The sequence below is a fragment of the Danio aesculapii genome, chromosome 3, assembly GCF_903798145.1.
Source record: "Danio aesculapii chromosome 3, fDanAes4.1, whole genome shotgun sequence".
In the NCBI taxonomy this organism is placed as follows: Eukaryota; Metazoa; Chordata; class Actinopteri; order Cypriniformes; family Danionidae; genus Danio; species Danio aesculapii.
The window spans coordinates 49,885,947-49,911,571 of NC_079437.1; the positions used below are offsets into that span (position 1 = coordinate 49,885,947).

The 25,625-nt window shown below is 37.2% G+C and overlaps 2 protein-coding genes across 2 annotated transcripts; one reads left to right on the forward strand and one right to left on the reverse strand.

Annotated features, from left to right (window-relative positions):
- The first annotated feature begins 4,757 nt into the window (after window positions 1–4,757).
- On the forward strand, window positions 4,758–5,708 carry LOC130221623 (G-protein coupled receptor 183). Its single transcript, XM_056454178.1, has one exon. The coding sequence runs from the start codon at window positions 4,758–4,760 to the stop codon at window positions 5,706–5,708; it is 951 nt and encodes a 316-aa protein (XP_056310153.1).
- A 1,040-nt stretch (window positions 5,709–6,748) lies between these two features.
- LOC130221622 (zinc-binding protein A33) lies at window positions 6,749–24,360 on the reverse strand. The gene is made up of 6 exons (XM_056454177.1): window positions 23,751–24,360; window positions 13,205–13,300; window positions 12,892–13,122; window positions 12,796–12,818; window positions 11,344–11,462; window positions 6,749–8,930 (listed from the first exon to the last, which is right to left on the reverse strand). Exons 1-6 carry the CDS (start codon window positions 24,147–24,149, stop codon window positions 8,386–8,388), a joined length of 1,413 nt encoding a protein of 470 aa, XP_056310152.1. The 5' UTR covers window positions 24,150–24,360; the 3' UTR covers window positions 6,749–8,385.
- Window positions 24,361–25,625: the final 1,265 nt, after the last annotated feature.

Consider the following 25,625-nt stretch of genomic DNA (forward strand, 5'->3'; position numbering starts at 1 on the left):
AACACAGTCTAATTCACCATCAGGGACCGAGTCCAGAAAGCACCTCAAAAAAAGACCCTGCCTCCTATCAACAATTGTAATTCCTCCTGGCAACGGGATGCTTATAAAAGTGTCTCCACAATCTGACCCGCATCTTTACGGCTAAAATCATCTATCGGGTAAGAAGCATGCTTTTCCTTGTTATTTGAGTGTTCATGTTATGCATATTCATAGTCTTATTTATTATAATGCATTTATTCTGCATGTACCACTGGCTTTTTACATGTAATCAATGGTTTTGATAAATAATTGTTAACGTAACACTGTAAAAGTATAAGGTTGGGTTTGTGAGCAGTTTGTTACACAATTTCGAAGGTTTTAATTGACAGGACTTTAACAAGAAATTATGAATATTCTAAAACTTTTAGCCAGACGATGGCAAAAAAATCATATAAATACAAGAGTGGTTAATAGTTGATCAAACCAGAATCATCAGTGATTAAGTAATTTTGCAGAAATTCATACAGGACATCTTTTTGATCTATTTTTGATGGGGCCAATGCTGAGTCTATATGAATGTTAGGTAATTGCCATAATATTTCATGGCACGGCAATATCCTTTAAATCATGGCAATGGTGGACTTGGTATACAATCAGTCACACATCAAAAGAGTAGTCAATTAACCCTTTGGTTTAAATTAAGAGGTAAATGTATAATATGTTACAATGTCCAGGGTGAGCATATTTGGATTAGCATGTTTTATTTAATTTAAAACTTGATTCAACAAGCATTTATTACTTTTTTTGGCTTCAGAAGAATTAATATGTATGGGTGGAGAAGTAAGTGGACACGTAATTTAAAAAATATGTGAACATTTTCAACAAAAATTATTCATTTTTAAAGCTCAAACCATTTTTTTTTTCTCCCCAAATGTCTTAAACTGGGCACAATTAAGTATCAGAAATAAAGGTACAACAGCTGTCATTGAAGAGATACCCTTTCAAAAAGTACTTGGTCACACTTTATTGTGATGGTCCATTTGTTGAATTTAAGTTACATTGCATCTACATGCCCACTAATTCTTATCAGATTATAAGTAGACTGTTAGTTTGGGGTTAGGGTAAGTTGACATGTACCTGCAAAGTTTCTTATAGTCAGTTAATTGTCTGTTGATGAAGCAGTAACAACAGATATTAGGCAGAATGTCTACTAATACTCAAATAGACCATCAAAATAAAGTGTTACGAGTACTTTATTTGTACTTTTTTCAGTACTAATATGAAAGTTAACAAATTAAAGAACAACATTTACCATTAAGGAACTAAAATATAACTTTAAGGTAACAATATGGATGCTTTAAGCACTAACAAGTACCCTTCAAGTAAAGAAGTTTGAAAAGGTACTTTCCCAGTGACCGTTGTAATACCTTTATTTCTGAGTGTATATAATCTGAAAAAAAGAGCGCACCTTCTCACCATATGTATGTTTGCAAAACTGGTGTCATGTTGATCCAAAGTGGTAGAAGGTTTGTGGGTTTTCTACCACACTGTAAAAGTTATGTGGAAAAAAAGTAGTTCACACTTAAGTAGTTGAAGTACATGAAGACAAAAATATTTATTGCAATCATGTGCCATTAGAACAGGATGTAACAGGTCAGTTTTGTTTCCATACTTATAATGGGAATTACACTGACTTAGAGCAGCATTTTACAACTCTAGTTCTTCATACCCCAAATAAAACTATTTGGTAACATTATTTTGATGGTCCATTTGAGTATTAGTAGACTTTCTGCTTAATATCTGTTGATACTGTTCCTTCAACAGACATTTAACTGACTATAAAAACTTTGCAAGTACAGTACATGTCAACTTTAACCCTAACACCAACCCTAACCTCAACCTAACAGTCTACTTATAACCTACTGATAATTAGTTGGCATGTAGATGCAGTGTAACTTAAATTCAGCAAATGGACTATCAAAATAAAGTGTAACCAACTATTTAAATGTCTTCCTTATCCAACATAAACAATTCATGTTGTGAGTATTTACTAATGAACAAGTTGATTCAGTTGTGCTTGGTTAGATGGATGTATAACATTTTAGTGGTTCTTTAAGACCAGGGTTGGGAATAACTGATTTACATTTTGTAAATAGTTCAAAACAGTCTTATTAAACACTTGTTGAAATCAAGTTTCCATTGTTCACCTCTAACTGGTTAAAGTCCCCAGTGCTTAAGGAGAAAAACACAATTGATTAACAGTGTCAGTCCCAAAGAGCCTCCTTAGCAGTCAGCCACTGGAGAGAGTTTAGCCTGAAGGCTAAGGGTCACAAGGGCCACCCTGATGCCCTAGTGGGCCAGTGCTTCAAAGAAAAGCATGACAGGGCTACATAAGATTAATGTCCCTTTAGACATGGCAGGGTGGTGCTTCCCATAAGTACTGCTATAAAGGAGACAAATGAGTCACAGAACCCTCTCAGTCCTTCACAATCAGATGTAATGTGTTTTATACAATGTAATAATTCTCTAGACTTGTGAATTAAGTTATGCAGTTTATTATATTAATCTACTGCAGTGGCCTTCTAAAACACCCATTTCAGGTATTGGAGTCTAATGAGCTGACGAGTTAATCAGCCATTTAGAGTAGGATGTCCAGTGCTACTTCTGGAAGTCCCTGCCAGATTTATATCCAAGCCTATCACATCTGAACTACCTTACCAACGTCATTAGAACAAGAAACATCCCAATAGTCTAATATCTAAGTAGTTAGAGCAAAATTCTGCAGAGCATTGACCTTCCAGGAGGAGGACTGGACAATCCTGGCTTAAGAGGACATACCAAATGTGCATTGATTGGAATTCTCCACAAGCAGATTTGGGGGAATTATGTGTTAATCACAATGTACTGTTTGTACAATGTACAAGTGCTGCTGTCACACAGAGTCAAGTCTGATCTTATATGTGTATGAAGAGGAAACGGTGGGTCACATGTTTATCTCATATTGGCCCCAGTGGAATTTTCTCTCAGCTGGTGTTCCTGCACACACAGTATGTGTTTTTGTGTACTCTGTACCTGTGTTTGTGCAGTGCCTCTGCTCCTGTGGGAATGTGCACTGGGATAGCAGGAGAAAAACCAGGGGAGTGACACTGTTTGCCAAAGCTGTCACCAAAATAAAATTACAAAATTTGAAATTACCATCAAACTGTCAGTAAAACTGAATCTGGAAAGAAGCCTTATTCCAAATAACCACTCATGAAAGCAGTAGCTTTCTAGCAGCCCAACACTAGCAGCCCAACTTCTGCAGGGCTACCTTCCTGCACACTTCAGTTCAGGTCCTGCTCCCATAAACTTGCCTACATTTTTCAGGTTAGCTTGAACATTTTAAAGTTTCAGGTGTGCTTAATAAGTATTGGAGTCAAACTACAGCATGGTATCCCTCCAGGGGATTGGCTTCCAAGTCTTTCAGAAAAGATCCATGGGTACAAATTCCATGTTGTTCTTACAAACTAAAGCCAGTACTGTGCAATTTTATATTTTGCACCCAGCTCTGTGAGTACATAAATTCCTCCAGAAACTTAACCTGGATGATGGAAGCTTTCAGCGGTGCTTCCGACTGAGCCAAGCCCATTTTGATCAACTGTTGTCCAGAGTCGGCAGGAGGATTTCCCCCCGGGACACCAACAACAGGCTCCGTTAAGCATTAAGCGTGTCAATCGCGAAAAAAGCGTAACTTGCACCGCTTCATTCATGCAAATCATGCCACACGATGTCTATTTGCGCCTTTGCATTGACTTAACATGTAAATCGCTCACGCTTGATGCTTCCTCCTGAGGAGGAGGAGGGGCGATGGGAGGGTTAAATTCCAGGAGACAGAACAAAATGGGAGATGGGTCTGAAATCCTATAAGTCTACTATGGAGTTTAGCTCCAGTGTGCTCCAGTACACCTGTTTGGAAATCACTAGTCATCTCAGAAACCTTGATTATGTTAAAATGCACTTAATTGAGGTAGGAGATGAATTCTCCCATACAGTGGCCCTCCAGGAGCAGGACTGGACACCCTATTAAAAATAATTCAGCATCTAAGAATTTTTCTACACTCTCAGATATAAAGGTACAAGAGCTGTCACTGGGGTAGTACCTTTTCAAAAGGTACAGATTTTTACTTAACAGGTCACACTTTATTTTGATGGTCCATTTGTTGAATTTAAGTTACATTGCATCTACATGCAAACTAATTTTCAATAGGTTATAAGTAGACTGTTAGGTTGGGGTTAGGGTTAGGGTTAGTGTAAGTTGACATGTACTTGCAAAGTTTCTTAAAGTCAGTTAAATATCTGTTGAAGGAGCAGTATCAACAGAGTAGACAGTCTACTAATACTCAAATGGGCCATCAAATAAAGTGTTACCAAAGGGTCTATAGTGGTACCTCAAAAGTATATATTAGTACCCAAAAGAGGTGCAATTTTGTACTTTTTAGGTACTAATATATATATATATATATATATATCCCTGAGGTATTGATATGGACCTTTTAGGTACAAATGTGTACCTTTTAAAAACAGCTGTTTTTAAAAACAGCTTTTAAAAACCCAGTGACAGCTCTCAGTACCTTTATTTCTGAGAGTGTAGAATTAAAAAATGTCTGATATCAAATTCAAAAAAAGTTTTCACCAGTGTCAAATTGATATTGGTATCTTAATTTGATCAATTAACTGTATTATTTCTTATTTTCTCTTCTTCTAGAATCTCATTTATTTGTGTAAGCTTGTCAGAATTCATGGAGGGTCAACTACGCAATGACAGAAGATTCAGTTTCATACTACGAAGCAGCATGTCCTCTTCCAACCTGACGACCAATTCAGTCAATACAACCCACACTGTCAGTGTGTTTGAAGGATGTGAAGAGATGGTGAGTGGCATAATTTTTGACCTGACCATGCAATCTTTCAATGTGATAATAGGAATACCTGCCAACATCCTGGTTATTGCAAACCTAATAAACACCCGCAATGAGCCTTTAACTTCTGACATCTTCCTGGGCTGCCTGGCTTTCATGGATGCCTACTTTGGATTCATGACGATCATATCATTCCTCAATCTCTATCTCTGGCAGAGTGCCATGGCTTGGCTGGCTATAAAATTCTCTTATGGCGTGAAGGACACCAGCGGGCCACTCTTCCTCTCCTGTGTCTGTCTGGATCGATTTATAGCTGTTCTCTTCCCCATCGCATTTGGACAGTTGAAGGACATCAAATACAGGATCTGTCTGTCCATAGCAATCCTGCTGCTGACCTTTGCTTATTCTTCAGCCAAAACAATTGGTGGCATCCACAATTTTGAGAAGGTTTTCACTGGTGAGGTCCTGTTTGCTTTTACCTGGATGGTGGTGTGTAACGTGGCCATAATGATAGCCCTTAAACGCTCAAGAGGCTCTGGTAAAGATGAGATGCATCCAATGAAAAGAAAAGCTTTTAAGATGGTACTATCGATCTTGATCATCATAGTGAGCAACTATCTCCCTCCGGTTGCTCTGTTTCCCTTTGAAGACCATTTTCCACGCATAGTCTTCACCTGCCATGTGCAGCCAGTATGTTTTGCCTTTCTAAACATCAGCAGCACTATCCAGCCCTTAACTTACCTGTCCCGCCTAGAGAAAGTACCCTTCCTGCCTCAATCATGTGTGGAGAAGTTAAGCTGCAAGAAAGAAGACAAACCCTCAAAGGAATGATTGTTGCCTGAAATGCTGTCTGAAATATGTTATTAGATCAATTTAACATAGCTATTAGTGTAGTCTGTTCTGATATTACTGAGCTGCATACAATATATTTGTATATAATATAATAGCATCTATTACGAATTGACCTTGAATGTTTGTAGTAACAAAAATATTGTACTGGGCTTTATTTATTTTGTCTTTGATTCATTTCAACACAGTTCTTTGTATCAAACAATTCACTTTGCAGTTAGAAAATGTTCTGAGCTTTTGTTCACAGACTTCAGCTACAAGCTTTCACCATTCACTACACCACAAGCATCTGATTCAGATGTGTTTGATTGGGGTAAGAGCTGAACTTTGTAGGACAGGAGCTCACCAGGAGCAAAGTTGGAGACCCTTATTTAAAGTTGTCATATAATCTCTATGAATCTCTTTCTATTTTTATATTTATATAGTAGTGCTTGTTATAAATTATGTATCTATGCACTTCATTATTTTGTAAAAAAAAATTAATTGCCCTTAAAATCTTTTAACAAAAAACATAATTTTCCCTCTTGCTCAAAATTACTTTGCTTCCCTTCTGGTCACATTGAATGCCTTCAAGCGGGGCTCTCTGGACAGGTCTTATTTCTGCCCTGCTTTCATCCATTCATCAATCTTCCTTCATTTGCCTTCAAGGCCAATCTTCCAACGATCAAATCAGTTCCCAATGGACGAAATCATGCATATTTTTGGCTTCAGGACCAGATACATTATGGTATGGGAAAAAAGGACAATCTTAACTTGCATTTCATGGTGACACTGTGGTAACATGCAAAACTGAAGAAAGTTATTATATGGAAATTGTTTTTCAACCTCTTTGTAATGGACCACATAAATAAATGAGTGCATGTAATCTGTGTTCAAAGATTTTTACTTGTTATCCTCAAACATATCCATTCTTACAGTACATTCAATAAAATATAACATGATCCCATGATATGTTGTTGGTTCTTAGTTATAACAAATACTGCTACTCAAGTTTGTGTTGGTTTCAAGATTTATCACTGGAGCGCCGGTGTCATGGAGAGTTTAGCTCCAACCCTAATAAAACACACCTAAACATGCTAATCAAGCTCTTTCTAGATATACTAGAAATTTCCTGGCAGGTACATTGAAGCAAGTTGAAGCTAAACTCAGCAGGACATCGGCCCTCCAGGACCAAGTTTGGACACCCATGAATTAGAGGATCTGTAACATTACAGCAATGGTTTCAAACTTAATTTCTGGAGGGCCCAGCTCTGCATTGTTCAGCTCCAACCACCTCCAACTCACACTGCTTAATAATCTATGGCAGCCTTAAACACCTTGATTATGGATCGGCTGTGTTTGATTAGTATTGGACCAAAACTGTGCAGAGCTACAGCCCTCCAGTAATGGAGTTTGAGACCTATGCACAACAGCCTTTACATAAACAAGCTCACATCATGCATCCATTCATTGACACTTTCACTCTATTTATGCAAATAAATACATTAACCTGCAGCGTCTATGAAATCAAAGTCTGAAAAAAATGTATGAATATGGAATATTAATAGTAAACCATTGTAAATTGTGAATGTGAAACATTAAGCAATATAACCCAGGATTCTAACGGTTAAAAATAACCCAAGGCTAGTTTATGGTTTTAAGTAGGAAAAGCCTTATGTAATACAAGTGTAGAGAATGAAATTAAGTGGTTGGATAACCTGATATAAAAGAAAGCTTAAATGAACATAAATCACAAACCCAGGGCTACCCAAACTTGGTCCTGGAGGGCCGGTGTCCTGCAGAGTTTAGCTTAAGCTTGGTTCAGCACACGTGCCAGAAATTCTCTAGTACAGTATATCTAGTAAGAGCTTGATTAGCTGGTTTAGGTGTGTTAGATTAGCATTGGAGGCCCAGTGTCGTGTAGGTTTTAGCTCCAACTTGCCTCAACACACCTGCAAGGATGTTTCTAGAAAGCCTAGTAAGAGCTTGATTAGCTAGCCCAGGAGTGTCTGATTAAGGTTATGACTAAACTTTGCAGGACACCGGCCCCCAGGGCCGAGTTTGGGCACCCCTTGATTAGGGCATAGGGATGAGCCCTTCAGAATGGAACGGAGTGATAGGCTGCTTTCAAAGTTTGGAAAAGGAATACTGCATTTCACGGCATCAAGGCACATCTGAATACCAACTGAGCTTTTATTTCTGTCTGCTGAGAACTTACTCTGACCAAAACTTCAAGGGATCATAGATGTATCCTTCACTGTCTTGAATATCCCACAATGATCTTTGTTTCCTTTCTGCCAGATGAGCTAAAAAGTACATGTTGAAGGATGGCTTGGGAGTCATTTTGTGTTAGAATAATTTTGACCAATGTTTTCCAATTTTTATGGCATTTCTACTGAGAAGTTAGTATTGTAGTGAGAAAACATTCCCATTAGATAATAATAAAACGTTCTCTATTTTGTTGCACCTGATTAAGCTGTCATGCTTTCTCAGAAGTTTAAAATCAGTTTTGTGAGGAACCTCCATGTACAAACACTGCCTCCAAGTAACTGCCTGATAGGGCAGCAGGGCAACAAGTCATCTTCAGTGAGTTTTTGGACGGAGCCATACAATATGTGCTCGAGGGTTAAAGGGACCTGAGTTGGGAACCACTGCTCTAGATAACTAGAATTTATCTACTTTAATTGACACCTTCATGTATAGACAGCAACACAGGCTTTGCTAGTACTCGCAGAGGATGTTTGCTTTGGGTGTAGAAATACGGCAGTAACTTTTCTTTAAAGGCATGTTTGAAAGTGTAAATGACTTCTTGATAGGATGGGTTTGAGAAAACCACCTCCCCTTTGTCCCAGTTCAGCTGAATCAAGACCCTCTGCAGTTTTTTCTCTACTTGTAGAGCAGCTGGAGGTGATGCCATCGCCCTGTATTGCTCATCACGAAAACAGATGGTCCAGAAGCCATTCTCTGGTCTTGCAGGAACTTCCTGATTCCTTTTCACACTCTCACTGGCCAAGCCCAGGATCCAGTCCTCGTTGTCACCGACCTCGATCTCCCAGTTGTGGCTGGATGAGTTAAAACCCGTACAGCCCAGCACCTCTGCGCTGATATGGAAACGCTCTGGGTTACTGGGGAGACCTTGGTTTGGGGTGCTGTAGTGGAGACTGGTCAAGTCAGCTGATAGTGTCAAGCATGGGTGAGCTGAGTTTGGGTCTAGAATTAATGGGCCTGATGAGAAAAAACAAGACATTGCAAACATTTACAAGACATTACAACATTGTCATTGATGTTGATGATCCAATCCAATCTAATTTCTCAATAAGATGTAACAAATTTTTTAAGTAATTCTAAGTAACTCCTGATGTCTCTCAGCATGGGGTAAGTAGAGCTCTCTGTTAATAAACACTGAAGAATAAAAATTAACATTTTACAACCACACAGTTACAGCCACCAAAGAAAAACTTTAAAATACTAATGGTGAAGAGCCCAACTGAAGCAGACACTAATCACAATGAAAACTTACAATGTGAAAACCTCTAAACCAGGGTTCACCAACCTTGTTCCTGGAGAGCTAACTTCCTGCAGATTTCAGTTGCAACCCTGATCAAACACACTTGTTTGTAATTAGTACGTCCTGCTTCAGGTCCAAATTAATTGGTTCAAGTGTGTTTGATCATGGTTGAAGCTAATTTCTGCAGGAAGGTACTGTAGCTCTCCAGGAATAGAGTTGGTGACCCCTGCTCAAAACCTTTGTTAATTCTCAATAATGTACTCTGTAGTTATCCTACAAAAATAAAGTAAAATATTAATAAGTGAAGTTGTTGATGCTGTTTGTTGAGTTGTTTAACAATCCTCTGTTGTGGCTAAAGTAGTTCTCTTTCTTTTGTTAAGAGCAAGTATTCATCACCTGTATGGCCACAGCCATATCACCCTGCAGCCCAACACCGGTTACTCACTGAAGCTAAGCAGGGCTGAGCCTGGTCAGTACCTGGATGGAAGACCACATGGGAACAATAGGTTGCTGTTGGAAGTGGTGTTAGTGAGGCTGACCTGTGGTCTGTGTGAGTCCTAATGCTCCAGTAAAAGTGAAGGAGACACTATACTGTCAGTGGGCGCCGTCTTTCGGATGAGACTCTCTGCGGTCATTAAAAATCCCATGGCACTTCTCATAAAGAGTAGGGGCCTGGCCAAACTCCCTCTCTGCCCTTAACCATCATGGCCTCCCAATCATCCCCATTCGCTAAATTGGCTGTATCACTGTCTCTCCACTCCACCTGTAGCTGGTTTGTGGTGAGCTTACTGGCGCCGTTGTCCAGTGGCTGCTGTCGCACCATCCAAGTGGATACTGCACACTGGTGGTGGTGTGGAGAGACCCCAACTCTCATGGTTGTAAAGCACTTTGGTTGTATGGTCATACACAATAAATGCGCTATATAAATACACACATTACATTACATTACATTACGAATGGTCAATTATAACTGATTAAGAGTTAATTCTAATTTATTCTTCTGCATAGAGAAAGCGAGGTAGGTCCATTGTAGCTTTGCACAGTTGCATACCCTTTGGCATATCTTGAGACACACCTATCAAAAAATGTTACTGCACATTGTGTAAACATGGAGCACAAGACCTGTTATTGGTCGACTTGGTTGTGGTGACGAGTGTGGGCAGGGATGAGAGCAAAGAAAGAACAAGTCGCACGTCAAAGAAGGAGTTCTAGAACACACCCATTGATTGTGTAATTGACAATGGTATAGCTCAAAGGAGTTTAGTCAAAATGAACTCCCCCAAAAGCTCACTTTAGTGAACTGTTTGTAACAGCCAAATTGATCAATTGGTCGACTTGGTTGTGGTGACGAGTGTGGGCAGGGATGAGACCCATAAAGAACAAGTCGCACGGTAGAGTTTCAGAACACACCCAATTGTTGTGCAATTGACATGGCCTACTGGTAGCTCAAAGGAGTTTAGGATGCAAAACAATCTCCCCCAAAATTAACTTTGGTGAGCTGTTTGTAACTGTCAAATTGAACTCAAAAAGAACTTAGTTTTGGCCACATTTGGTTTGAAGTATTCTGTGGCCTTAATACTAAGAAATATGCTACGTATCGTATAAGGTAGAGATGTCGAGATCAAGTTTTTTGCCCTCGAGTCCGAGTCATTTGATTTTGAGTATCTACCGATACAGAAACCCGATCTGATACTTCTATTTTATGTATAAAAAAAAAATAAATAAAGAAGAGCGTAGAAACAGATCCAGGATGTTCCTTATTTTTTATCTAACTCACCTTATTTTAACATTCTACAACTCTGTTTGTTTGTTTTGTTAAATGTAGTCTTTTCCTTTCCATCTCTTGCAATCCCAAGTTTACATATATCACATTTTGCTATGGCAATGTTGTCGTCATCAACTTTATAACACCTCCAGACAGCGGACATACTAGCCCTTTCAGGAGGTAACGTTCAATTCCAATCGAGTCTGAAACTGCGTGATGGGCCTGATTTCCTATCACATGATGGGATCTGGATATCCTTAGTATAAGGTTATCTCAGATGTTAAAGTTTAAGCTACTGTTATCAGCATCCTACACAAGATGAAAAAAATTTGAGCCAGTAAAAAAACAAGCTTGTAGGAACTTACTGTAAGAAACAATTGTCAGCATCTTCTCCCAGACCTTGTACTTCAGATTCCCAAGATATTTCGATTCATCCACCAAACATCCTGACATGCATTCTGGATCCTGCAATGTGCTCCATGTTCTACAAAGGCAGATACTTATGTGTTTTTTATGATTACAATTATTATTTTTCACAGTGCTGGTTTGCCAACATACAACCAAACTTTTTTAATAACGCAAAGATGTGTTGTAGTAACAAAAGAATTAATGTATTCATTAATAGCTCAACAGAAACATATTCATTGTTAGCTTAACCGAAACATGTGATTGGTTGAAATGCTCGGTACTCAGTAAGAAAGAAAGAAAGAAAGAAAGAAAGAAAGAAAGAAAGAAGGCACAATGTGCAGATCTAAATGTAAAGTGATGATCTTTATTCATTTCACAATCATGACTGTTTAGTTTAAAACACCAGGGATTTTCTTTGCACCCTTATAGTTAATCTGTGTTTAGAACCTGATGGATTCAGATTTCTGTCTTTCAATCCTTCTCAGCAAGGATCAACTTTAATCCTTTTATCATTATCCTTTTTCTCATTACTTTATTAATATGATTATTTGAATCAGTATTTAGGCCCAATCCCAATTCTACCATTTAGCCCTTCCACTTACCCCCAACCCTCGTTTTGTGTGTTCATGTGAAGGGTGTCCTAATTCTCTTTAGCTTGAAGGCGTATGGCTAATGGGAAGGGCTAGATTCCCCTTGAAACAAAGATTTGTCAGGACCACACTTGAAAACAAGGGGTAAGAAAATTTCCCAGAATACACCAGCTACAACAGCAGCATGGCTGCACCCGGAAATCTGGAGATGCACAAATTAGTATTTCTTGTCATTTTTCTAATTTTTACGTTGATCTCATATCTCAAGCAAGAGATCGCAATGACATATGATGACATGTGCAGGTGTTGTGGTGTCCCATTTCTTATGGGTAAATTTTGAAGCCCTTCCCCTTCACCCTCTGTTTCATGGACCATGGAGAAGGGGAAGGGGTACAAAAATAGAATTGGGATTGGGCCTTAATCTTGAGATAATTTTGACTAATGAATGAAGTTAACACATTACTTAATATAAGAATGTTCAGTGTATTTGCCTGTCTCTTTGTAACTATTTCATGGAGACCTCTTGAATGGGGCCTGATGACTGGAAACAACTGTTTATCTATTTCCATTGCTGTGTGTTAATGCTGTCTAAAGTGATTATGATATTCTTATTATTATTATTATTATGTGTTAAGTATGTGTTTCCTCGCTTTCCATTCACAATCCTATATCCTTCTCTTCACTCCTAGGTTGAATTGGGGGGGTCCAATCATTCTTTTATATGTAACTGTTAACCTTAATCCCCAACGAACCACTAGATAAGCAACAGCAAACAAAAATGGAAAATCCAAAGAAAACTCATAGATATGCAGTACTTACCCCTCTATTGTAGCTTTGAAGTTCTGTAAAAGATAACTAAAAGTGAGTGTATGAAAATGAGAGCATCTTATTCCAACAGATAGACAATATTCTGACCTGCAGCAGTGTTAAATCCTCAGCTTTCAGTGTTTGCTCCATTGTGCTGATTAATTCAGTTAGAGATTCAATCCTCCGTGTGTATTCTTCATCTCTGCTCTTCACAGCCATGACCCGCTGCTCTTCCTCCTCCTTCAATGCTAATAGCCTGCACTCTTCCTCCTCATTAAGAAACTGATGAAGCTTGAGAAACTCTTGCTTCATTTGTCTCTCGACCCGCTGGGCCTGTGTCTGATAGAAGTGATGGGCACTCAACTACTGACAGTACTTTGATGAAGTCACACATATCTGATGGATTAAGTGTTATATTTACTTTAATGTGCTCCAAGGTAAAGGCTGAAGACTGTCTTGCTTTATTGAATACTTCCAGCTTTTGTTGAAGAACCATAATGGTAGAAGAGATTTTATCCTGTAAGTGAAAGAAACCAATGGTATGTTCCTAAATGGAACAATGCGACTCTGTAGCAAAATGCAGTGTGCACATGTAAAATATTTGAGTAAATGTAATTAATTACTGTACCTTAGCTGAAGGGATAGTTAAAAAATAATAATTTACAGCAGGGGTGTCCAAACTCGGTCCAGGAGGGCCGGTGTCCTGTAGATTTTAGCTCCAACTTGCCTCAACACACCTGCAAGGATGTTTCTAGAAAGCCTAGTGAAGCTGCGGTCACACTTGTCTTTTCCTCCCATAGACTTCCATTCATACGCACACGAATGCGTCAGACTGGAAACGCAGGGTCATGCGTCAAGTTTTGCAGTTCGCTGCGGTGCAAAGTTCAAGCTTGGTGAACTCTGACCTGCAAAATCGCATCACTTGACTGCGTGAGACTAATCGAGGATCAAAACAGGACCTCTCTGGACAGAAATTTAAAACATGGAGCAATCGCTGGCTTTTTTAATGTCTAATCATCTTGTTTAATCCCACCTTTTTTCGCAGCGCCGCACGACAGAATTTCGCACACACAAAGCCCGGTGTGACCGTAGCTTAAGAGCTTGATTAGCTAGGTGTGTAACCAGGTGTGTCTGTTGCAACTAAACTTTGCAAGACACCGGCCCTCCAGGACCGAGTTTGGGCACCCCTGATTCACAGTAAATTTATTCACTCACATGGCATCGAAAATGCAGGGGATGTTTTTTCTTCAGTAGAAAATTAAAGAGGATTATTGTTTAAATCCATGGTGCTTGGTGATTTGCATAATGCAAGGTGACAGTCAGACAATTTTGAGCATAAAAATATATACATACGGTTTAAGTCAGAATTATTAGCCCCCCTGAAATATTCAACTCCTGTTTATTTTCTCCCATTTTCTGTTTTTCTGTTTTCTGTAATTTTTTCAACACATTTCTAAACATAATTATTTTCATAACTCATTTCTAATAACTGACTTATTGACTAGGAATAATAAACTTCAGAAAACGATCAAACTACTTGCTCTACAAACAAGTTTGTTCAATTCAATTCAATTCACCTTTATTTGTATAGCGCTTATACAATGTAGATTGTGTCAAAGCAGCTTCACATAAAAGGTCACAGTAAATAGGAACAGTGTAGTTCAGTTTGTAGTGTTTTATAGTTCATGTCTATATAAAAAATGTCCAATAATACAATAATAAAGTTTCAGTTTACAACATCAAGCCGCATTGCGAGCTGTTTTTAACGTTTAAAAAATCAATGGAATTGAATGAGACCAGAAGTCACAAGCCAAAAATATTCCAATGTCTGTGCCCACTCGTACGTCAAGAAAAAGGTCAATATACTATAATATACTTGACTTGTTTACTGTTGGTTGCTAGTTTACCAATACTGCAGTCAGCAGCTCTAATAACTTGATGGAAATGCACCTAATTCACATTTGGGATTTTTTTCTGAGCCATGGCTATTGATGTGAACTTGTTTGTATGTGTTTTTATATAATAAAAGGTGATTTTTGACTGCCATTGTAAGAAACATCAAGGACCACAGACACAGTTACAAATCTTCGATATTCTACTAAAGAAAAAGTCTTGGAATACTTGAGGGAGAGTATATTAACAGAAAATTTAATTTATTAGGTCAACTATCCTTTAAGTATCTGTTTGGCTACTTTGAAATGTGATTATTCACAAATATACTCTCCACATGGTTATATATATATATATATATATATATATATATATATATATATATATATATATATATATATATATATATATATATATATATATATATATATATATAAAAATATATATATATATTAAGTCAGAATTATTAGCCCACCTGAATTATTAGCCACCCTGCCCCCCCCCCCCCCCCCCCTATCTATTTAACGGATAGATTTTTTTTCAACGCATTTCTAAACATAATAGTTTTAATAACTCATTTCTGATAACTGATTTATTTTATCTTTGCCATGATGACAGTAAATAATATTTGACTAGATATTTTTCAAGACACTTCTATACAGCTTAAAGTGACATTTAAAGGCTTAACTAGGTTAATTAGGTTAACTAGGCAGGTTTGGGTAATTAGCCAAGTTATTGTATAACGATGGTTTGTTCTAAAGATAGTTGAAAAAAAATTTGCTTAAAGGGGCTATTAATTTTGACCTTAAAATGTTTTATAAAAAATGTAAAACTACTTTTATTCTAGCCGAAATAAAACAAAAAAGACTTTCTCCAGAAGAAAAAATATTATCTGACAATGTCAGACATACTGTAAAAATTGCCTTGCTCTGTTAAACATCATTTGGGAAATATTAAAAATTCAACTGTTCATTCATTTTCTTTTCTGCTCAGTCCCTTTATTAATCTGGGGTCGCCACAGCAGAATGAACCACCAACTTATCCAGCATAAGCAGCAGATGCCCTTCCAGCTGCAACCCATCTCATCTGACTCAGCCGGGGTCTTGTGACAGCACTACCTACTGCGCCACCGCGTCGCCGACTTCAACTATATATATATATACAGTTGAATATATACAGTTGAAGTTGAACTGTATATATATATATATATATATATATATATATATATATATATATATATATATATATATATATATATATATATATATATATATATATATATATATACAGTCAGTTGGCGTTTCTGTGTGGTGTGGAGTTTGCATGTACTGCGCTACCACGTCTATAATATATCTAAATTATATATATATATATATATATATATATATATATATATATATATATATATATATATATATATATATATATATAAATTATATATTCATGTATTCTTTACTACGATACATTTGTGATGTATAATGCAATTATTTAATGTCATTTAATTGCAGTTCACCTCTTGTTTCTTTTCTGAGAAGGAAAAAAAAAGAAGAAGGAAATAACTGGCCAGGTCAGCACTGACACCTTGTGGACAAACAAAAAACAATTTAATGTGCATACAGTGTCTGAGCTAGCCATACATTGCATTATGATATATACACACAATTTAGCTTAAAAACTGAAGTATGCCTTGGGCTTGTCAACAAAGCCTTACGTGATAAAATACTATAGTAATGTATAGTAAATACTAGGATTTCTTTGAATCACATACTTTGGTAAAGTACTTGAATTAATCTGTTGTAATAATTCTATAGTTGCTTTAGAAATACACTTATAGCAACAGAAACAAATTACCGAATTAGGTATTTACAACAGCAAATGTTATTCTAAAAAACACCATTGAAGCAAAAACTAAAGTATACTACATTATGTGCTTATGTTCAACAGTTTATTATAGTTAATACTACAGTATGCTGTAGCCTTTATTTAAAAAAAAAACAGTAAACACCATATTCAGTATGATACACTTTTCTATGGGTCAAAAGCACTGTAGTATTTCCTATAAATTACTATATTATTTTTCAAGTAAGTGAATTATCAGGTAGATGCTGAATTGTATGTGTTTTATGATCCATTAGGTCAAATCAGCATGTGCATTGCAACCAAGCTTTGACTTGTTATGGTTTTAAGTATAGTTAATAAAGCAATAAGCCCAATGGAGCCTTTCACATGGCTTTTTTGCTTTTTATTCCATATTTAGGAAGATTTTACAAAATAAGAAAGCTAATAAAAATTTCTTTGGCTCTGTACTGATATGTGAAATGGCCGCCAAGCAACAATAATTGGTATGTTTGTAGAGTAATATAAAACTGCTCTGAATGCAGGTTTAACAAGCATAATTAAAGACAGGAACAATCTGTTGATGTGTTGAAATCTTTGATTCTGAAAATTGTGTAATGCACAGGTAGTTCCAGGCATTGCTGATTACAGTTCAAAATAATTCCGCTTCCCTCAGCAGGCCCATAGCCTGGTGAAAAGGGTGGGGTTTTGTATAAGTTTTAATAGGTTGCATTATATATATATATATATATTATATATATATATATAATTATAATTATTACTATTATTTTTATTTTATTTTGCTGGATTAGCTGGTTGAATGGTCTTCATAACCACACTCTTTGATGTACCAAAACCATTTCCTGAAGATTTAGAATTTGGATATATAACAATACTTAAAATTTTTAAAAACAAATTCATTACTCATATATCATTAGAAAAAAAATATATAGGGATTTGTTAAAGTTTTAAATTAAAAACTAGCCTATTGTCATTTAAATTTCATTCATTTAAATAACAAACTGGCTAGCACATTAAATTTTTTTCTCAGTCACAGTGAAGGGACAGCCACCAGAGGATTACGCTTGGTGTTAAACCCTCCTATACAATTAGGTTATTCTTCGATTTCGGTTATTTTCATAAATTATTATAGCATAATGGTCAAAATGGGACAAATGAGCTCATGTATGGGACAAATTCTGGCCCACTGTCAGTGAAGGTTGGTCTTTTGAACCACCCCAACCCCCCGCCTATGGGCCTGCTCAAATATTAGAAGCAACTTTAGCAACTCAGTGACAAATGACAGCGTCTTCATTCCTCTATTTAATCAGGTGGAGATTGAAATGTCAATTGGAATTAACAATCTCACAAATATGCTTAAAATATTTGCAAAGAGGTAGCCACATGTTATATGAGCTGTTAGATATTCCCATGTCATTTACGTGCATACACATGACTGCTGATTCAAAAGCGCAGACTCTGAGATCTAACATGTCATAACTGATGAAAATTCAGGCAAATAATGCTCTGCAAAGAGCAAAACTAGTTTTAGCTTGTCTATAATTTTGCAAATGTCAATGGAAAAAACAGGATAATCAACTTCTCGCCGTGAGGTAAAGGGTTTTAAATGCACTTCTCGTCGGTTGGTTCTCCGCACTATGCATTTAAAATTCTTTAAAGCTTTTATCCCTTACTTGACCTTATTCTGCAATGCGGAATTAAGCTCTTTTCTGTGTGTTTTTTATTTTATTCCAATTAAATTGCCTATGAGGAAATGAATAGGAATAACAAATGGATGGATATCAGGTATTGCCACAGTGCTATAAACCGCCAACTACTCTGGCTTATGTTTTTTTTTTTATCTAATAATTTTTTTGTGGTTTTTCACCTTTTTTATTGTGATAGGAAAGTGAAGGATGGACAGGAAAGCATTGGGAGCAGACAGAGGAAAAGGATTGGCATAGAACTTCAAGCTGGAAATTGAACTCAGTTTGCCGTAAACACCCTTGTACAGTATCGTGGCGCACTTAACCACAAGGCAATTGGCTCTGACACTCTTGAATTAAACTTTAAGCACTCCACAGTTTTATTCTGAGTGTTTGAGGTGTTTTTAGATAATTATTAGTATAAAATGGTTAGCTTTTTTGTGGTGATTTGCAAGGGTTTCAATCGTGTGCTTTTGAGCATTTACAAAAACATGCTCATTTATTCATTTTACTTTGGTTTAGTCCTTTTTTTCATCAGGGGTCGCCATAGTGGAATGACCTACCAACTTATCCAACATATGCTGTACACAGCGGATGCCCTTCCAGCTGCAACCCAGTAATTGAAATCACCCATTCACACTACGGCCAATTTAGTTTATTCAATTCACCTGTATCGCATGTCTTTGGACTGTGGGGGAAACCGGAGCACCTGGAGAAAACCCACAACAACACGGGGAGAACATGCAAACTCCACAGAGGAATGCAAACTGGCCCAGCCGGGACTCGAACCAGCGACCTTCTCAGTGTGAGGCGACAGTGCTAACCACTGAGCAACCATGTCGCCTAGAACACAGCTCACCATACAATTCCATTCCATAAGGTTCCAATTGCTGCACCTGCTCTAATGTGAAGAATAAGGTCAACACTTCAACGCAGTATGAATATGTGATTCTGATTGGCTGATGAACAGACTATTTTCAGATAAGCGCACAGCTATGTTCCAGGCAGGTTTTGATCACATTACAGTTCTATATAACTACCCGAATGATTGCAGTTATTTCACAGCTACAACAGTCAAAAATTACATCAAAACAAAATAGAGGGCTTTGGATGAGATGTGTAAGAAATTAGTCCTATACACAGAGGAGCTGATTGAGGACATAAACCTCACTAATGTCTTGAAATACAGCATCTGAACTGTGGCTTTAGGTCTGGGAACTGTATAAGCAGATAATAAGTCTAGTAAAAGAGGTCGGGCCTTCTCATTTATGGCTCCTAAACTCTGGAATATCCTTTCTGATAATGTACGAGGCTCAGACACAGTCTGAACTTCAACTCTGAAAACTGGACTGACATAATTTCAATTTACTAGAACTTCTTTGTTAAGCTGCTTTGACACAATCTACATTGTAAAAGCGCTATAGAAATAAAGATGAATTGAATTGAATAATTAAATCTGGTTCATATTAGAAAATACTCTGTGTCATGGCTCCATCAACACCTTGAGTGCACATTAATTCCTAATAACTCATTGCCATACATTTTTGGATGTTGGATCACTTAATATTTAAGAAATTAGTCTGCCTCTGCCCAACTTCAACTCGAAATTGTGTGTTAAAGCTCATTTCCCAAAAGAGCTGAATTATGAAGAAAAGTTAAGTTTGTTGTCTTTGCACTATTTGAGATTATTACATCTTGAGCAAATGGTTACCTATTGTAGAATGGGGATGGGTGTGGAACACTGAGAACTATAGTGGTTAGCACTGTCGCCTCACAGCACGAAGGTTGCAGTTCGAATCCCGGCTGGTCCAGGCTGCATTTTTTGTGGAGATTTCTATGTGAATGCAATAGTGTATGAGTGTTTCCTTGTGCTGGGTTGCAGCTGGAAGGGCATCCACTGTGTAAAACATATGCCAGAATAGTTCATTCAATAGTAATTCTGTTGTGGTGACCCCTGATAAATAAAACTAAGCCAAAGGAAAATAAATGAATGAATGAATGAATGAATGAATGAATGAATGAATGAATGAATGAATGAATGAATGAATGACACTGAGAACCATCTCAGACAATGGGGTGTCGAAACTTAACACAGAAAACACAACTGGGATGACTGCCAAGGAGCAACTTCGTTCACATTTAAAGGCAGTAAACTAAAACTGTATAAAATAGATGGTTTTAAGAATGTTCAGGGTTCATTCTGACCATGCTGAACCCAGGGTACTGCCATGTAGGCTACTTCAAGACTGCTATGCTGAACAAACATCTTTCTTTGAGATCTTCTACATCCTTGTTATTTTTTTACTTACACATAATACCTTTTTCAAGCACTAGAAAAAGGTCTTCACTGAGACCTGATTGTCGACATTTAGGAGGCTGTTGTATCAGTATCAATACTGAGGTGTACGTTTTCAAAAATCTGTCATTCATTCATTTTTCTTTGGCTTAATCCCTTTATTCATCAGTGACCAACTTATCCAGCATATGTTTTACGCAGCAGCCAGTACCGTGCAGAGACTTTCCGAGGGGCATGTGCAGGAAAACTAGACTATCGAAAAATAGTCTTTCTCCAGACTTTTTCCAGAAGAAAAATATTATCAGACATACTGTGTAAATTTCCTTGCTCTGTTAAACATTATTTGGGAAATATTTAAAAAAGAAAAAAATTCAAAGGGGGGGCTAATAATTCAGACTTCAACTGTATACAGCAACCAGAGCACCCAGAGGAAACCCAAGCAAACACAAATAGAACAAGTAAACTCCACTATTGCTAACTAAACCAGTGACCTTCTTGCTTTAGGCAACAGTGCTAACCAGAAATCTGGTGTGTCTTCAAAAAGTAAAAGTAGCTAATGTAAGATACTTTCACTCAAGTAATGTTAGAACTGGTAGCTTTTTATTAGTAATTTGTATTTTCACAGTCATTTTCACAGTAAGGTTTTTAAGGTATGGTTTTCAGCTACTCTACATCTGTTAAAAATGGAACAATATTTCAATAAAAATAAATGTTATACATTACACATAGAAATGTTACATTACATTTTATATTTAAGCAACTTTTTCTCATAGTTGTAATACCAACATTTCTCAGTTTCATGTTGTTTAGCTTAACCCTTATGTGCTGTTGGGGATGTTTTCATCCACTCTAGGGTGATTTTGAGTCTTAATTTGGCCATAACTTTTTCTGTGTTTTAGCTAGCAGAATGATTTTTGTTGACAAATCTTATTTCGACACATATTTTGGGAAAATGCTTTGAAATAAAAAAATTGTTAAAAACTCAACAATACACTCTGGGAAAAAATTCTACCATTTTGTTTTGTTTGGGATGAAAACATCCACTAAATTAAACTGCTGTAAAAATATTTTTTTCATTTTTTTTTTGCATAAATATGTTAATCAACCTCAGTCCTGATTAAAACTACTAAATTATTTACAAAATTACAGGATTTGAACTCTTTAATTGCCAAATTCATTATTGATATTACTGATTTGATGAATAAAATGACGTATTTTCAAATGTAAAAAGTAACCGTGGACTGGATTTTTACCTTTTATCACAGTCTTGGACATGTGAACAATTAGCAACAACATTGCCTTTGATGCATTGTTAGTTTTTGTGCAGCATAAGATTTGATTTTTTTCTCCCTAATATACTGTTAGTGGCTGTTTTTGCCCCATTGATATCCATTTTGATTGCAAAAACATGACACCATATAATTATGCATTTTTGATTGTTGGTGGTTTTGCCTGTTGGGAAGAGGTAAATGCGTGGGTTTCCTCCGGTTGCTCCGGTTTCCCCCACAGTCCAAAGACATGTGGTACAGGTGAACTGGGTAAGCAAAATTTTCCGTAGTGTGTGGATTTTTCCCAGAGATGGGTTGCGGCTGGAAGGGCATCCCCGGATTAATAAAGGGACTAAGTCGAAAAGAAAATGAATGAATAATCATGTTCTTACTTAATTTTAACGATCAACAAGCTGTTTTTATGTCAGATTAACATAATATAAGTTCAATGGACTCATAAGGTTAATTTCACTCAGCTTAAAAAAAGTAAGGCAACCAGTATTTTACAGTGTAGGGTTCAAAAAATATATATATTAAGAAAATCACCTTTAAAGTTGTGCAAATAAACTTCTGTGTAATCCATATTACTAATCAGAAATTAAGTTTTATACATTTACAATTGGAAACTTTAATATATAATACCTCAAAGAGCCCCTATTATGGGTTTTTGAAAATGACCTTTCATGCAGTGTGTAACTCAGCAATACGTGAAGTGAAATATCCAGCTAAGGCTTAAATCTGAAAGTGCACTGTGTTTAAAACTATTGATTCATCTATAAAAGTGTTGACTCAGAGGGGTTCAAATAAATTGTCTTGGTAACGAATCTTTAACCGTGTCGGCGTGACATCAATATGGAACTCAAGCCCCGTCTATTTGTTGCGCACGCAGAAAATTGGAAAATTGAAACCCCTGGCCCCGCCCACAAACACTGTAGAAAGAAAAAGCTGTAAGATGACTAACACTGTAGCAGATCCCAACTGAATCATGTCGCAAAGACGCTGTGCTCTGAAGTGTGAGGGACAGTTAGTGTTATTTTCCTTACCCAAAGATGTTAAGAATAGAGCAATATGCTGGTGTTTAATTGCATTGCTTTCATGCACTCCTGCATTGGGGTCACACATACACTCCGTCCTCTGACTATACTTCAACAATGTTGATAAGCCGTGGTGAGCATTTTTCTGTCCCGCGCTGAACGCAGTTGACCAATCTCAACAGACTGGGTCATCTGACTAATCAGCACAGATTAGCATTGCGCTAAGAAGGGGTTTGGAATCAAGTGAATCACTGAACGAATCAAATGGGAATCGTTGGAATCGTTTTTGACCTTGCATGCATATCAGACTGTTGTTGGAGACCCACAAAACCAAAATATGACCTTTTTATGCATAATAGAAGCTCTTTAATTGGACATCCTTACATAACATTGAAATCATTTTTGCCATGAAAAAAATCTAAAACTTTGACCCATACAAGGTACTTTTAGCTTATGACAATATCCCCAACATCAGGCTATTTCAGATATTTGACATATTTACAGTTTTGATACTTGAAATCCTCTTTTCATCTATTTATTTTATATTTTCCAGCCAAAACTAACCTACAATCCATCAGCTGAATGGCGACTATCTTAACTCTTTTTCGACACCACCCTCTCTGTCCAGCATTACCCTTATCCAATCCAAGTACACTACTGGAAGATTTATCTAACATTTTGGAACATTTTCCTAGAAAACAATAGAACTCATATGCCACTCTCATAGCTTGAGCTCGGGGAATGTAGAAGGTGTTGTTTGAAAGACTGCCATGATCTCTTTTTTTTTTTTTTGGCCGAACAGACCAAGATAACGTCAAAGCAAACTTGATAAACAGCATTCTTAAGCCCCGCCGATGTAAATCATGAGAACACTAGTATTGACTGCAGCACAATGTGAGCCAGTTTAAAGAAACAATGTGCCCCTGTCAGACTCTACCTTGCATTCGAGAGCCGCCTCTTCTGTGGGAGAGCAGTCGTGACCTTTGTGCATTTTTGAGGCTTGGCAAACCACACAAATGGGCTCCTGATCCACCAGACAGAAGAGCTTGAGCTTCTCCCCGTGTCTCCAGCACAGAAGGTTGGATCCAGATACATTCCCCTGGCCTTTTCCCAGCAGAAAGGCTTCGCACAGGTTTTTGAGGGCCCGGTTTGAAGGAGGGCTTTTCTTGGAGGCTCTTCTCCTGCAGACGGGGCAGCTGCGAAGCAAGGCACTCTTCCAGAAACGCTCCAAACATCTCCTGCAGAAGCTGTGGCTGCAAGGCAGGAGCACCGGATCCTGGAAGATCTCGCAGCACACTGGACATGACAGATCCTCTTCAGGCAGGCTTGTGGACATCTTCTCTACAAGCAGGTGCTGTTCTGTTTGGGTTTTAAGTGGAGGGATTGAACATCTTTACAGGTGTCGTCGCTCAGAACAGAAGATCTGGTGATGTGTCTGTCTTGACATGCAGCTGAAGAGGAGTGGTTCGAGCGCACTCGACTAGTAAAACTAGAAGTGTTTTGAGTGATAGGAAGAGCTGGTGGCTGTACATCCTCATGCTTCAGTCTGTTCCTGGAGTCTGATTTGAATAGTAGGTGTGGTTTCACTGTTTACATTTCTGCTGCCTAAAATACGTCATAATAAATGTATTATTAATGCCTGTGTGTTTGTTTTATGCAGAGTTGATGTGTATGTCCTAATGTCAAATACATTTTAGTAATTTATAAAAGAAATGCAGTTGGAATGTCTTGAGTGTTTCAAATGCAATCTGTGAAAATAAAACAAGATAATATTGGACATTCTTTTGCCTTGAGATTTTTTGAGATTTATCAAGGTACTGGAAATATTCCTCAGAGATTTTGGTCCATATTCACATGATAGCATCATGCGGTTGCTGCAGATTTGTCAGCTGTACATCCCTGATTCGTGATTTATGACATACGCGTTATCCTGCTGGAAGTAGCCATCAGAAGATGGGTACATCATGGTCATAAAGGGATGGACATGGTCAGCAACAATACTAAGGTAAGCTGTGGCATTGACAATGCTCAATTGGTACTAATGAGCCCAAAGTGCTCCAGGAAAATAATCCCCACACCATTACACCACCACCGCCAGCCTATACCATTGATATACCAAGTATGGCCTTGCTGCAGTTTGGTCAGTCAGTTGTTCCTCTGCCAGATAAAGCTGATAAAGCCAGATAAATTTTTAGCTTTTTTTGGTTATTCTGTAATCATTGCATGCATCACTAACAAATATTCTAAAAAACAAAAATATTTTCCATTGTGATGAATATATACAGTTGAAGTCAGAATTTTTAGCCTTTCTGAATTATTAGCCCCCTGTTTATTTTTTTCTCCAATTTCTATTTAACGGACAGAAGATTTTTTTTCAACACATTTCTAAACATAATAGTTTTAATAACTCATTTCTAATAACTGATTTATTTTATCTTTGCCATAATGACAGTAAATAATATTTGACTAGATATTTTTCAAGACACTTCTATACAGCTTAAAGCGACTTTTAAAGGCTTAATTAGATTAATTAGAATAACTAGGCAGGTTAGGGTAATTAGGCAAGTTATTGTAAAAAGATGGTTTATTCTGTAGACAATCGAAAAATATATAGCTTAAAGGGGCTAATAATTTTGACCCTAAAATGGTTATAATTAAAAGCTGCTTTTATTCTATTTCAAATAAAACCAATAAGACTTTCTCCAGAAGAAAAAATATTATCAGACATACTGTGAATTTTCCTTGCTCTGTTAAAAATCATTTGGGAAACTTTTTTTTTTTTAATCAAAGGGGAGCTAATAATTCTAAATTC

Excerpts from the sequence above, each read along its gene's own strand:
- LOC130221623 (XM_056454178.1), top strand. The coding sequence starts at position 4,758 with ATGGAGGGTCAACTACGCAATGACAGAAGATTCAGTTTCATACTACGA.
- LOC130221622 (XM_056454177.1), bottom strand. The coding sequence starts at position 24,149 with ATGTCCACAAGCCTGCCTGAAGAGGATCTGTCATGTCCAGTGTGCTGC. Across the intron at positions 12,819-12,891 it reads AGGATTTAACACTGCTGCAG|AACTTCAAAGCTACAATAGA; the intron begins GTCAGAATATTG and ends TATCTTTTACAG. Across the intron at positions 11,463-12,795 it reads TTCAAAGCTACAATAGAGGG|AACATGGAGCACATTGCAGG; the intron begins GTAAGTACTGCA and ends CTGCCTTTGTAG.